The sequence below is a fragment of the Trachurus japonicus genome, chromosome 1, assembly GCF_045865225.1.
Source record: "Trachurus japonicus isolate A0001 chromosome 1, Traja_1.0".
In the NCBI taxonomy this organism is placed as follows: Eukaryota; Metazoa; Chordata; class Actinopteri; order Carangiformes; family Carangidae; genus Trachurus; species Trachurus japonicus.
This window is the reverse complement of record NC_140907.1, coordinates 35445472-35460487: the sequence shown is the minus strand read 5'-3', so window position 1 is coordinate 35460487 and position 15016 is coordinate 35445472. Positions and strand designations below refer to the sequence as shown.

Below are 15016 nucleotides of genomic sequence, written 5' to 3'. Positions count from 1 at the left end.
CCTCATGTCGACTAAGGGCTAGGAGAAATTTCAGAGTCCTCCGTGCCTTCTCGGAGTTACAAAATTTGAAAATTTGAATTTTGGGTGAACTATCCCTTTAACCGACTTGTGAGTAGCTAAAGACATAGAAGTTTAATTTGTATTAATTGCAGAATCAGAAGTTTGAGACGTTTCTAAGGAGAAAAAACACGTTACGTTAATAACTTTCACTTCATTTACGCAGTTTTTGTCACTAGCATCAGCCATGGAGCTGCAGGCCATTAGCTCAGCTTTTCTTACCTTAGCTTATCTTATCTTAGTTTATCTTAGCATGAGAACTGGAAACAACTGAGGAAACTGTGAGTAACTGTGTAGCTGCACTGGAGACACAAACTGTTGTTTCCTGTGCAGATAAAACAAAGTGTGTTACAGTGAAGTGAAGTTAGAACAGTTTCCTTCAGGTTCTGGTCTCTCAACTCAACTCAACTCAACGGAGGCGTTGAAAATGAAAAACATAACCTTAAGTTGTGTGTGTGTGTGTGTGTGTGTGTGTGTGTGTGTAGACCTGACCAGCGGAGCCATGACTGAGTTCCAGGAGAAACTCCGTCAGCAGCACGAGGAGTCGATGCACCGAGAGCTGGAGACGCTGCTGACCACGGCCGAGAAGAAGGAGGCGGAGGTGAGGAGGAGGAGGAGGAGGAGCACCTTCATCACCTTCACCTTCATCATCATCCCTCAGCACACACACTCACATTCAAACTTAGACTCAGACTCACTGTTAATGAGCTGATTATAAAGTGTTTATTAACCCTTTATGATGCTGGTTTTACTGCGATTAAATGAAGTGAGTGAGAGAGTTAATAAGTTCCTCCGGTTGTTTAATTGATTTGGTAACACTTTATAATAAGTACACACTATGAAGCATTAGTTAATTAAGCAATATATCACTCCAGTCCGTGGTATATGCTCATTATACCACGGCTAAGGGTAGAGTGGTATAATGAGCATAGACCACGGACTGGAGTGATATATTGCTTTTATCAAACGGTTACCAATAATGACAATATGAAAAGAGGGATACGCAATCAATTTCATGTAGTTTTATTCAACCAGAAATACATATTATCCAATAAAATAGCCTCACTGTGAAAAAAATAGTCCCACCTCTCCAGACGTTAGCTCCAAGTAGCTCTGCATCTCGTCTTTTCCTCTGTCACTGCTCAATCCCCTCTACCATTGTTAACCCTCCCCGGAGGTGAAAGTTCACCTTAAACATGTCAATTCAACTACTTTAGTCTATTTTTTAACATCGTAAAAACATCAACTGTCTTTTGCTACGGACCGCGACAGTCCGTTGTCATGGATACATGACAACAACTTCCATTCATACCAGTCATACGTGCCTGACGCGGAGTGATAGCCTGCGCTGTGATAAGGCTTTAGAATAGTAGCCGTGGTATATGCTCATTATACCACGGTTAACAACCAATCAGATCGCCGGATTTCACCTTTCCGTTTTATAAACATTAATAAATACTGAATTCTTCATTTATAACGCATGAATAGGCTACCTAATCATTAGTATATAAATACAGTTAGTGCTTATCAATGATGAGTAAAACATTTTTAACTCTATAAACTACATACTAATGAGTTTTCATGTGTTATAAATGAAGAATTCAGTATTTATTAATGCTAAACTAATGTTTAATAGTGTGGACTTATTATAAAGTGTTACCGTTGATGTAATGAAGCCGCTGGAGTTTGGTGGTTTCACTGAACAGCTGTGAACAGTGAGCGAACGCTCTTGAACGTCGTCGCCTGGTGAACAAATATTTGTGTGGAGGAGCAGGAGGTCGTTCCCCTCAGAGAGCAGGTCGACAACCTGAAGGTTCAACACACACACACACACACACACACACACACACAGCTCAGAGGCCGCGAGGCGTTCAGGGTCCTCTAGTAAACTACAACTCCTGCTGAGAGACTGACAGGACAGAGGACGGATCAACTAGAGATAAAAGACGTTTCCTGTCCATCGTCGTCCTCCGATGTTAAAGGGATAGTTCAACATTTAGTCAAATTGGCCCATTGCCATAAGCCCTATAGTCATAGCAGTAGGTTCGTTACCTTTAATTGTCGGTGCAAGCTATTTTTAGAACGGCGGAGCAGAGCCGTGAGCTGCTCAGAGCTACGCTACGGAGGCTCATTATGGGATTTCTTGGTTTCCCTCATCAAACTCATCAAATACACAATCCAACAACTCCAAAACGCTCTGGTGGACAAGTTGTGACCTGCACATTCACCACGCTGTGAGATAATAACACAACGTTACCACACAGAGTTGTTTTAGAGGGAAATACAGAGACTGTTGATGAAAAACTGTCCCTGAAGGCAACACACATCAGCGGTTTTACATGAATTTCCCTCTAAAACAACTCTGTCTGGTAACGTTGTGTTATTATCTCATAGCGTGGTGAATGTGCAGGTCACAACTTGTCCACCAGAGCGTTTTGATTATAAAGAACGTGTTCAAAGCCCCTACAAGGAACTTTTAACTGGTTATGCAAAAGTCTCTGGTTTCTGCTGTATTTAGGATGGTAATTAAAGCAGAAGTAAGCGATCCGGTGGTTTTGTCTAACTTCCTGTCAGCCGATGGAGTTAGCAGTCCCCGCCCTCGTCCCTACGTCACCACATTCACGCGCATCCCTTGGCTGCACACACAGAGAGGACCGCCCCTTTATGCCGTTCTCTCTCCTCATTGGATAAAGGTTGTAGGATACAAGGAAAGTTTTCTCCTCGGCTTACAGCAGAGCAGAGTGACTGACAGACCCGTGTTTCAGACCAAACACTCTATAGAAGTGATCGCTGTCGGAAGATAGAACAATTTAAGACTTATATTAACACAAACATTCCGCTTACTTCGGCTTTAAATAGTCTCGAGAGGCTGCTCTAAAGTATTTTAAACACATTTCCAAAGTAATTTGCCTAGAACTGCTCACAAAAAGTTAGTCTGGAGCCCTGACGCGCGAGCCAGATAAGCGTCTTTACGACAATACGCGCTAGAGCTCATGGGAAATGCAGTCTTCATTCCAACAAAACGCTACCGCTTTTGTCCACAGGGGTCGCCAAAATCAACACAAAATTAAAGTTCTTTGTCGGGGCTTTAATTTTATGTTATATGTGAATTAATTGATTTATCGTCTCATATACACTTGTTAAGCAGATGCCTGTCTCTTTATATACGTACATGTATTTATATTTATATGTATAAACCGGTTTTTGCTTCAGTTTATGTTGAAGTGTTTTTTCTGTTTTAGGTAGGTAGAGATACGCGGTCATCACCTCCACAACGTCTGCTCTTATTTCAATCATTTACCCAGAATGCTAACTAACTAACGTCCATGTTTTAGGGGTCGTTCCTCTCCTTGGTGGTCAGAGGTCAAAGGTCAAAGGTCAAAGGTCACAGTGACACGTTGGTTTCTGCTTCGTTCTCTTCCAGATTTCCAGAAAAGACTTCGATGGCTTCAAGAAACTCTTCCACCGGTTCCTCCAGGTCAAAGGTCCGGACGTCGACTGGGACAAGATCAACCGGCCTCCAGAGGACTCGGTGAGCCGGCGCACACACTCACACACACACTCACACACACACACACACACACACACACACACACACACACACACACACACACACACACACACACACACACACACACACACACACACACACACACACACACACACACACACACACACACACACACACACACTGTTGACCACGGCTCAGAGTTTCATGTTTCAGTCTCTGTGTCGTAATCCAAGGTCGACGACGCTCTGAGCGGCCGAATGTTGGCGGCTTCAACACATGAGAGCAGGAGCACGTGCACATCTTCACGTGCACGTCTTCACCAGTGGTGTAGTCTATGTGGTACTTAGGTATACTCAGTATACCCACTGAAAATGCATAAATATTTCAGTATACCCAGTACAACAAAACTATCTAACTAAAGTAAATGTCAGTGGTTCTCAAAGTGGGAGGGTTGACAGGATTCAAGGGGGTCCCCAACCCCAACTTTATCTTGACATTTCACCACTTTTTCCTAGAATTTTTTACCTTTTTTTTTTCAGAAATGTTATCACTTTTTTTTTTTTTTTTAATTTAATTTTTTTTTTTGAAATTTTACCACTTTTCCTAGATTTTTTGGGAGAAATTTGACCAGATTTTTCTCAATTTTTCTTTTTTACTTGTTATTATATTTTTTTTCAAGAAATTTTACCCCTTTTTGTATTATTGTTTGCCCCTTTTTTTGAGAGAGAAATTGTACCACATTTTTCTACATTTTTTTTGCGAAATCTTACCACTTTTTATTCGCTTTTTCTAGAATTCTTTTGAGAAATTTTACCAGTTTTTTCTAAAAAATCTTATTCTTTTTTATTTATTTTTTAAATCTTACCACTTTTTTCCAGAGATTTCTCTATAATCTTTCAAAAATGTACGCCTAATTTAAACGTACATTGATTGTTTGTGTATTTCTGGTGTTTGCTTCAAAATTCCGTCCAATGGGGGTCCGTGGTCTAATTTGTGTCAGTTTTGGGTCCTTGATATTATAAAATAGTTTGAGAACCACCGGTCTATGTGATACAAGTATGAACAGTTTACCACCGAAAAAGCAGTTTACCCACTACAAAACATTAGACTACACCACTGCTCTTCACATCTCCATCTCTTCGTGTGGTTGGTTGGTCACTTCCTGACGTTTTGTCTGTGACCTTCAGTCCGACCTCGGCTCAACAGCGGCGGCCGTGATGCGTTCAGGTGCAGAACGGTTGAGTAACTGCAGGTCTCGTGTTTCTGTGTCACCATCGATCAACGTCTGGACTCTGATCTCGTGGTGCGTTCAGGTGTCTCTGCAGAGGTCCGTTCATTTCATGTTTGATTACGTTTGTTCAGGGTCGGAGGTTTTTTTTACTAAGCCAATGTTTGCAGACGTCACGACAACAGAGAGAGAGAGAGGAGGAGGAGGTGAAGCAAAGGGTCACAGGCCGGAATCGAACTCACGGTTGTTAGGACAGGGCCTGATACATGTTGTACAACCCCCCCCCCCCCATATAACTGTTTTTAACTAACAAGATCCAACCTGTCAATCACACTGCAAAAACTCAAAATCTTTCCAAGAATATTTGTCTTATTTCTTGTCAAAATGTCTCATTTCTAGTCAAAACTAATCTCTTTCCACTTAAAATAAGACTCATCACCTAAAAATTTACTTGTTTTTAGATAATTTTCACTTGTTTCAAACTAATTTTCTATTGAAATAAGTAGAAAAATCTGCCAGTGAAAGCAAGTTTTTTGTGCTTTTGTAATAAGAAAGAAAAACTTGCTCCACTATCAGATTTTTCTACTTATTTCAAGTGAAAATCTGCTTGAAAGAAGTAAAACGTGTCTAAAAACAAGCTACTTTTGATGTGATGAGTTTTATTTTAAGTATAGAGATATGTTTTGACTAGAAATAAGACAAATATTCTTGGTAAGAGATTTGGGTTTTTGCAGTGTAGCTGTGGAGTCGATGGAAGATGCAGCCAGGCTAACAGTTTCCCCCCGCTTCCAGTCTTTGTGCTAAGCTACGCTAATCGCCAATGTGACCACCAGTCACACACACACACACACACACACACACACACAGATGAAACTGATATCCTGTCAGCTGACTGTCCTGCGGCATCGAACCTGTGTCCAGCGTTCCTGTTCCCTGTCGCTCTGTTTCTGTTCTGCCTGGAAATAGTCGAGTTCAGGAAACTTGAGATCACTCAGACGGCCGCAGCTATTTATCAGCACGGTGACATTTCACACACACACTCACACACACACACACACACACACACACACACATACACACTCTGTGTTCCCAGAGTGAAGGTTAGGACTAAGAATAGTGTGACCGCCGCAGCATTCGAAGTCTGGACTCAGGGTGGGAGACGCTGACATTTATCTCCTGTGGGACTCACGACACACACACACACACACACACACACACACTAACACACATACTAACAGACACACTAACACACACACACAGTCCCAGCTGTGGCTTAAAACTGATGATGAACTGATCTTCGTCGTGCCGGCTGATCAGAGAATGTGAAACTGTAGATGCTGAGTGCACTTATGTAACACACACACACACGTGGTTGCTTCACACACTCTGTGTTATTTCCATCCATTCACTAGTGTCGGTTCTTGTTGCCCTCTACCTTTTATTTAACAAAATAAAAGCCCCCGGCCAGGGACAGAAGCAGGTTTATAAAAAAAAAAAACAGAAACAGAGGAAATCAACTAAATTATGTCAAATAGGAACGGATTCTACGGTGGCCCTGAGGGGTCAACTCACTGTGGCTTCAGAAGACACATGGACGTGCTACAAATTAAAAAAAACAACTTAATCAGTTTGACAAAAACCTCACAACAACAACAGGAAGTGTTTCTAGGGACATGATAAAGTGAGGGACCAGTCACAATAAAGTGAGGGACCAGTCAATAAAGTGAGGGACCAGTCAATAAAGTGAGGGACCGGTCAATAAAGTGAGGGACCGGTCAATAAAGTGAGGGACTGGTCTGGGGCCTTTAGTTGTACTTCTTCTAGAGTTGTGCAGACAGCTTCCTGTAAGTGGGTTTGACAATAATCTGAGTTTGTTTGGTTTATTACAGCGTCAATATATATTATATAATATTTTTTTGTCCCATTCATTAGTGTTGAAGGGTTTTGATGCTCAGTAGTTTGTGTGTTGTGTTGAATACTTGAGACACTAAAACAGGTTTTAATTTAATGACACTTTTTAAATCCCAGATCCAGCCGTACGACAGGATCAAGGCGAAGGGTCTCCCTGACAACGTGGCCGCCAGCCTCAACAAACTGGCCGTGGTCAAACTGAACGGAGGTCTGGGGACCAGCATGGGCTGCAAAGGCCCCAAGAGTCTGATCAGTGTCCGCAACGAGAACACCTTCCTGGACCTGACGGTGCAGCAGATCGAGGTGAGACACGTCCAAGGACTGGACTGGACTCAGTGGACTGGACTGGACTGAACCAGATAGGACTGGACCGGTCTGACTGGACTGGACCCAACCACATTGGTGGTCAAGACTCAACTGACCTGGATCATACAGGAGAGGACTCTACCTGGACTGAACCGATTGATTGGATTGGACCCAATCAGATTGGACCGACTCAACCAGATTAAGTTTGGACTGGGCTGGTTTGACCGTTTCAGGACTGAAGAGACCAGAGTGGACTGGACTAACAGAATGGACCTTAGCCTAGACTCTAGATTGAACTGAACAGACAGGACTGGACCAGAATGGACTGGTTTGGAGTGGTCTAGACTTACCTGGTCTGGGCTGACCTGGGCTGACGGGACCTGAGAGGACATTTAGTTTAGTTACCTTTATTTAAACTCGTTTATTTAAACACTGAGGCAAGCCTCATTTACAGTGCCATGACTAGACTACCCTGGACTGACTAGACTGGACCCAACCACATTGGTCTGGACTCGACTGTCAAGACTCAACCACCTGGATCGTACTGGAGTGGACTTAAGTAACCGGACAGAACTAGATTGGACTGAACAGACAGGACTGGACTGGACTAACCTGGATTGACTGGACTGGACCCAACCAGATTGGACTGGACTAACTGGGCTCAACGGTACTGGAACAGACCAGATCTGCTTGGATTGGACTTCACTAAACAGGAATGGACTGGTTTGGAGTGGTCTAGAGACTTACCTGGTCTGGTCTCTGACCTGGACTGGACTGAGTTCTGCTGATTTTTTTGGTCTGCAGCACCTGAACAAGGCGTTCCATGCCGACGTCCCGCTGGTTCTGATGAACTCGTTCAACACGGACGAGGACACGAAGAAGATCCTGCAGAAGTACAAACACCACAAGGTCAAGATCCACACCTTCAACCAGAGCAGGTACGCACACGCACACACACACACACACACACACTCAGTCTCTTTCACACACACACACACACACACACACATTTGATGGTTTGTTTTCCCAGGTATCCGAGGATCAACAAAGAGTCTCTGCTGCCGATCGCCAAGAACATGGGGATGAGTGGCGACAACGCCGAGGCCTGGTATCCTCCGGGTCACGGCGACGTCTACGCCAGCTTCCACAACTCGGGGCTGCTGGACCAGCTCCTCGCCGAGGGGAAGGAGTACATCTTCGTGTCCAACATCGACAACCTGGGCGCCACCGTCGACCTCTTCATCCTCAACCACCTGATGAGTCAGCCGGCCGATAAGCGCTGCGAGTTCATCATGGAGGTCACCGACAAGACCCGGGCCGACGTCAAGGTCAGTGCTGCCGCTCGCCGCCGTTGATGTCGGCCGTGTTGTGCCTGAACGCGTTCAATGAACCATCATTCATGAACTTGAACGTTCTGTATTTCCGCTTGATGAACGTTATTGTGAACGCGTTCATTCTGGCGTTTGTGAACGGCGCTCTCTCACAGTGTGACTTTGTTCAGGAGTGTGCCAGATTTCCATAGAGCCTTCCGGGCAAAAAACAGCTAAAACACCATAAACAGGCGTTAATATGTAGCGGAAAAACCACCCGATCTGGCAACACCTATCAGCTGTTTGGATCAGCGGAGCCTGTCTTCTCTCTGTGGAGGAACACTGACCCAGTTGGTTAGTAAAAGATAAACGGGGTTAGAGAGGGAATTCCAAGTCATTTGACATATTTGAGAATTTTATAAAATAGTAACGCAGTAGTTACTTTTCCTGGTAATTGCTTTAATCACGTTGTAACTCAGTTACTTTTTGGGGAAAGTAAAGTAGTAACTATAACCAATACTACTGGTAAAAACTGCTAAAATAATAGCTGTCTGTGGTTCGATATGGGCTGAGGCAATAATTTTGATAATAATAGCTTGTAGCAACATATTGAAAAAGAAAATAAAAGAAAAAAGAACTATGAACTAGTTCAGTTTTGGAACTGAACTAGTTCATTTTAAAAATTTGTGAACTGAACTTTGAACTAGTTCATGTAGAACTGGACTGGATGTGGGTGTCTTGGCTCAGCTCCGCCTCCTGTTTCCTGTCCTCCGCAGGGTGGCACGCTGATCCAGTACGACAACCACCTGAGGCTGCTGGAGATCGCCCAGGTGCCCAAGGCCCACGTGGACGAGTTCAAGTCCGTCACCAAGTTCAAGATCTTCAACACCAACAACCTGTGGATCTCGCTGCCCGCCATGAAGAGGCTGCAGGACAAGAACAGCATGGCCCTGGAGATCATCGTCAACCCCAAGGTCTCACACACACACACCTGAACCACCCAGAACCAGTCCAGAACCAGTCCAGACCGGTCTGTTATCTGGAGGCCAGAACCTGGACCAGACAAGTTTCAGGTTTTGGATCCTGGTGGAAACCATGAAGAACCTCCAGTCTGTGGCTGCTCTCTCTTCTACTAACGATTTATAACTAATTATATTGATATATGTTAATGAGTCGATCAGCTGGTGACATCACTACAACAGGACTTTCCAATAATTAATCAATAATCATTGAATATTTAACAATTTTCTGTAATAAACGACTCAAAATCAAGAGGAAATTCACCTGTAAAATCCTCAGATGATGCACAGGTGAGCTCAGAGCCTCCTCTCTTCTGATTGGCTCAGAGCCTCCTTCTCCTCTGATTGGCTCAGAGCCTCCTCTCTTCTGATTGGCTCAGAGCCTCCTCTGAATAAACTGTGTTCATTAGTGAAAAGTCCATAATGAGCTGTAACGACCTTTAGACCTGTCCCGTTCACAATAAACAGGAAAAAGAGCATTAATAATCAATAATTATCAGCCTTTAATCAATTAATCCACTTTTTAAAATAAATTAACATTTGTTCTGATAATTAATTAATTAAAGGGACAACGAGGAGTTTTGGAAAAGCGAAGCGTTTTCACACTACATTTATGAGCCTCCACGCACCGTAAAATTCTTTGACCGGCGCAAGACAGACTCATGTTTTCATTAATCAAGAATTAAAGTCAGAGGTTCAAAGACGATCACATACCGTCGTAGTTCCGACCATAAATGGCGATTCGGCGGCGTTATTCTCATGACTCGCCACGAAACCAAAAGTAAAGAAATGCCACCACTAATAATAACAAAATAACGATAGAGACAAAACCATACATTTATCGAAAATGGGCCCATTAACAAGTGTGGGTAACGTATATTCATCCACATTAACGTGATACTTTTTTATAACCAAATAGAAACTCCTCGTTGTCCCTTTAATTAATTAATAAAAACTAAAAAGGAATCCAGGTCCAAACACAGCTCCTTTAATGAGTCAACTACATCCCAGCGCTGTCGTTTCCTACTCTCCTCTGACACCTTGAATCTCTCCCCAGACGCTGGACGGCGGTCTGAACGTCATCCAGCTGGAGACGGCGGTGGGCGCGGCCATCAAGTGCTTCGACCACGCGATGGGCGTGAACGTCCCGCGGAGCCGCTTCCTGCCGGTGAAGACGTCGTCCGACCTGCTGCTGGTCATGTCCAACCTCTACAGCCTGGACGCCGGATCGCTCACCATGAGCCGGCTCAGGGAGTTCCCCTCCACGCCGCACGTCAAGCTGGGCAGCTCCTTCACCAAGGTCAGAGGTCACGGGGCTCGATCAGGTTCTGACATCGTCATCGTCAACTCTTTCTATCTCATCAGTGTTTCCTGGTTTCATTTGCTGGACTGGACTTAAACGGACTGACCTGGTCTAGACTGGACTAACTGGACTGGACTGACCAGGGCTCTCTGAACTCATAGACCTGGACAGCACTGGCTGGACTGGAATGGGCTCTATGCACAGCTCCACTACTTCCTGAACTTAAAGACCCACTCCCGTGAAAATCGTGTTTTCTGAGCTTTTCACATGTTCCTGTGGCATTTTTCTTGTGTTAGAGCACTTATCAGCAGAGAAGGAAGTGCAAAATTGCATTTCAGAGTTTTTCTGCCTTCAAACTGCTGTGAACCAATGGCAGACGCAAACTGGCAGTTTCAGGAAGACTGGAGTTGAGGGTGTCACAGCTCCAGGGGAGGGCACTAGTGCTACAAGCTCCCGCCCCGCTCTGCATCTGGCTCAGAGGTGAAAGCCTTCACAGCTCGGTGTAGCTGTCTAGGTATAACAGGTATAGCTCACCTGGTAGAGCAGCTTGCACTGTGAGCAAGGACTATGCACCAGTCTGGGATCGAATCCCAGTGTGGAGTTTTACGCTAAACGCGCTGAATCTGTAATTGTACAATGTCCAGCTGTCAGCAAGCGGGGGGGTGGGGTGCGAGGAGGTGGCTGGGCGGGTGCAGAGCAGCACAGTCTCCGCCCACCCCCCAGAGGTGCATTGCTAATGTGCATGGCTAATGATCTGGTTTTAAAATGGCCGAAAAGGGTCGCGGGAGTGGGACTTTAAGGCAGCTCCTTTATTTCCTGCTTTACATTATTGGACCAAACTGATTAATCCAGGTGTGTCTGACCATTGTGACTACTCAGACAAACCTGGATTAATGGTCTAGACTGGACCGATCCCAAATTACTGGACTTACTGGACTGGACTGATCCTAACTTTCTGGACCGAATTGGTCTAGACCAGACTAACTGGATGGGATGATCCTAATTTACTGAACTGACCTGGTCTAGTCTGGACTGATCCTGACTTATTAGACTGACCTAGTCAAGACTGGACTACTAGACTAACCTGGTCTAGACTGGAGTTATTGGACTGGACTGGACTGATCCTGACTTATTAGACTGACCAGGACTGGTTGTTTCAGGGAAGCAGTAGAACTTTTCTAGCCTCGTAAACCAGCCTATCGTGGAATTGCATTTCATTTCATTCTGAGGGAGAGTCTGTCCTCATCCCCGTTGTAAGCGTTTGGCCTGAAACCCTCAGAAGGCCGAGCCAATCAGCGTCGCCGCTGTGATTGACACAGCACGTTGGCCAATCAGGGACCAACTGGTGCAAAGCCCCCGTTGCCTCGCATCACCAGGCTCTTCAGACAAGCGAAGAGCCTGGTGTCAGTTACCTCCCAATTAGTCTGCATTCTGGTTCCTGTCTGTAGCGGATACCGAAATCACCAAATTCACCAAAATAAAAGTATTCACCAACATAAAACTTATAAAATAAACATTAACTTGTAATACAATAAAAGCAAAATGTCAATTTAATGGCTCGGGGACTTTCTTGTAAATTATATTCCTTAAATTAAAGAGTTTTACCGCATTTTATTAGCTTGGTGCTTTTATTTTGAAGGAAAGGTCTGTCTCTCTCGCCCTGGATCCGTTTCCTACCAAAACAGCGGGTCAACGGCCCCAGACTAGCCCCCGTCACTACACCAACTTGCTGACTGGCTGAATGGGGTTGTCTGTCAACGCTACTACTCCCGCCCAGCTCCCGCCCACCCCAAACGCTTACAACGGGGATGAGGCCAGACTCTCCCAAGAAATGAACTGAAATGCATTACCGGGAGCGGCTGGTTTACGAGGCTAGAACTTTATCATTCGACTCCAGAACTAAACCCTTTTGACCCAGAGAGAAACAGATTTCGTCCCGTTGGCGTCACAAGGGCGTGTCATGTTGAGGTGTGTTGTGATGTCATTGTGATGTCATCGCTCCGTGTCTGACCGAGGCTCCGCCCCCTCCAGGTCCAGCAGTTCCTGGCTCGGTTCGAGAGCATCCCCGACATGTTGGAGCTCGACCACCTCACGGTGTCCGGGGACGTCACCTTCGGGAAGAACGTCTCTCTGAAGGTAACCATAGGAACGCCGACCTCCGATCTCCGAGGCGTTTAAAGGGTTAGTTCACCCAAAATTGAAATTTCACTCATTATCAGACTCATTATCTACTCACCCTCATGTGGACTAAGGGCTGGGAGAAGTTTCAGAGTCCTCCGTGGCTTCTCTGAGTTACAGTGGGGCTCCGCGCAGCAGTGCATGTCCATATGACGGTTGAGAATGGATACCAACTGTCTTCGTAACAAAAAGACACACCAAAAAACATCCAAATACCTCCATGCTGCTCGTATGTAATGTCCCTCTTGTATTGAAGCCCCGAAATGCGAAACTGTCCCAAAAAAAATTAAATAAGTCTATATTTCAAGCTTGTTTGTAGCAGAAGCTCCTCTTCCCAGTTCATCCAAATTTGACGAACCGGGAGGAGGAGCTTCGAGAAGCTTCCACTACAATACAAGCTTGAAAAATAGACTTATTTAATTTTTTTCGGGACAATTTCGCATTTTGGGGGTTCAATACAAGACAAGACGGACATTACATATGAGCAGCATGGAGGTATTTGGATGTTTTTTGGTGTGTCTTTTTGTTACGAAGACAGTTGGTATCCATTAGCAACCGTTATATGGACATGCACTGCTACGCCGAGACCCACTGTAACTCAGAGAAGCCACGGAGGACTCTGAAACTTCTCCCAGCCCTTAGTCCACATGAGGGTGAGTAGATAGAGTGAAATTTCAATTTTGGGTGAACTATCCCTTTAAAGACGCAGGGAAATTATAACGTTGTTGTGTAAACGGTCATTGTCATTCTCGCTGTTTTTGTTTTTGTTTTTTTACTCCCACCAGGGAACCGTCATCATCATCGCCAATCACGGCGACCGGATCGATATTCCCGCCGGAGCGATGCTGGAGAACAAGATCGTCTCAGGAAACCTGCGGATCCTCGACCACTGAGGCATTCTGGGAAAAAAAAGGAAAAGGAAAAGAAAGAACAAACAGAAACAAAAAAAACCAAACCAAAGCCATTTGCACCTTGAAGAGTCTCTTCAGTGAAGAGGACCGGCCTGTTACAGAGACAGTCGCAGCTCGTTCGCGTCCATTTCAGTGTCAAGAAGCACTTTGCTGCTCATCACGAAGCTTTTCAGGAAGAAACTCGCTGTTACCGTGGCGATCTCACTGTCATGTCAATAAAAACAAATGTGTGACCCGAGCGTCGACTGGTCTTTGTTTCTGTTTTTAATATCTAAAATTCAGGTTTTAAGGATTTTAATTCTTTGGATTTGTTTCCAGAATAAGTCATTAACTTTATATATTTTTTCACTTTGACAAAACAGCAGTTTTTTCTTTTCACAGGAAGTCGTTGAATGTTAACGAATTAAAGGTTTCTGTTTCTGTGGCCTCGGTGTTTCTGCTCCTGTTAAACTACAGAAAGGAGCTTATTTTGACTTTTTAATCCACAGCTCTGGTTTCAGGACGAATCTACTGAAATTAAAATATGGAGACTCTGAACATGTGACTAAAATATGTTTATTTTTCAGTCACTCAGTTGCACATAGTGACGTTATATAAAATATATAAAAAAGATATATATATAATCTTTTCCAAGCTTGAAGTTAAAAATAAAATCATGATCAAGACTTTGAGGTTCACAAATTTAATTGATATTATTTACTTAAGGGACAACGAGGAATTTTGGAAAAGCGAAACATTTTCACACTACATTTATGAGCCTCCGCGCACCGTGAAATTCTTTGACCGGCGCAAGACAGACTCATGTTTTCATTCATCAAGAATTAAAGTCACATACCGTCGTAGATCCGACCATAAACGGCGATTCGGCGGTGTTATTCTCATGACTCGCCGCGAAACCGAAAGTAAAGAAAAGCTGGTCGGCTTGACCAGCATTTCCGCCACCACTAATAATAACAAAATAACGATAGAGGCAAAACGATATATTTATCGAAAATGGGCCCATTAACAAGTGTGGGTAACGTAGATTCATCCACATTAACATGAGACTTTTATAAATAAAATGCTAGATTTTTGGTCATTATTGGAAATAACCTCCTCCATCTTTTCCAAATTATGAAAAAAAAATAAAAATGTTTCTTTTTGTTTTCAAATAAATTTTTTTTCTGGGAAGTTTTCGCCTTAATTTTAATTTTAAAGGAGCAGTGAGAGAGAAACAGGAAATCTCTCTTTGTTTGACACTTTAAAGCCTCCGTCCGTACACTTAAATGATCTATAAAGTTTT

General features: G+C 44.0%; 1 protein-coding gene and 1 long non-coding RNA gene across 3 annotated transcripts in view; one reads left to right on the top strand and one right to left on the bottom strand.

The window, feature by feature from the left end:
* LOC146992415 (UTP--glucose-1-phosphate uridylyltransferase-like) overlaps nt 1–13972 on the top strand; it is a 19476-nt gene extending 5504 nt beyond the window's left edge. For both annotated transcript variants that reach the window (XM_085786217.1, XM_085786206.1), the window contains exons 2-10: nt 543–658; nt 3482–3589; nt 6825–7010; nt 7818–7951; nt 8044–8341; nt 9100–9297; nt 10400–10642; nt 12677–12781; nt 13609–13972. In XM_085786217.1, the coding sequence (XP_085642343.1) occupies nt 560–658; nt 3482–3589; nt 6825–7010; nt 7818–7951; nt 8044–8341; nt 9100–9297; nt 10400–10642; nt 12677–12781; nt 13609–13716 (1479 nt within the window). In that variant the 5' untranslated portion in view covers nt 543–559 and the 3' untranslated portion in view covers nt 13717–13972. The remainder of the gene's footprint in view (nt 1–542; nt 659–3481; nt 3590–6824; nt 7011–7817; nt 7952–8043; nt 8342–9099; nt 9298–10399; nt 10643–12676; nt 12782–13608) is intronic.
* On the bottom strand, nt 10683–11863 carry LOC146992416 (uncharacterized). The gene is made up of 3 exons (XR_015036573.1): nt 11730–11863; nt 11440–11662; nt 10683–10866 (listed from the first exon to the last, which is right to left on the bottom strand). It is a non-coding gene; the product is annotated as an uncharacterized LOC146992416 (long non-coding RNA).
* Nucleotides 13973–15016: the final 1044 nt, after the last annotated feature.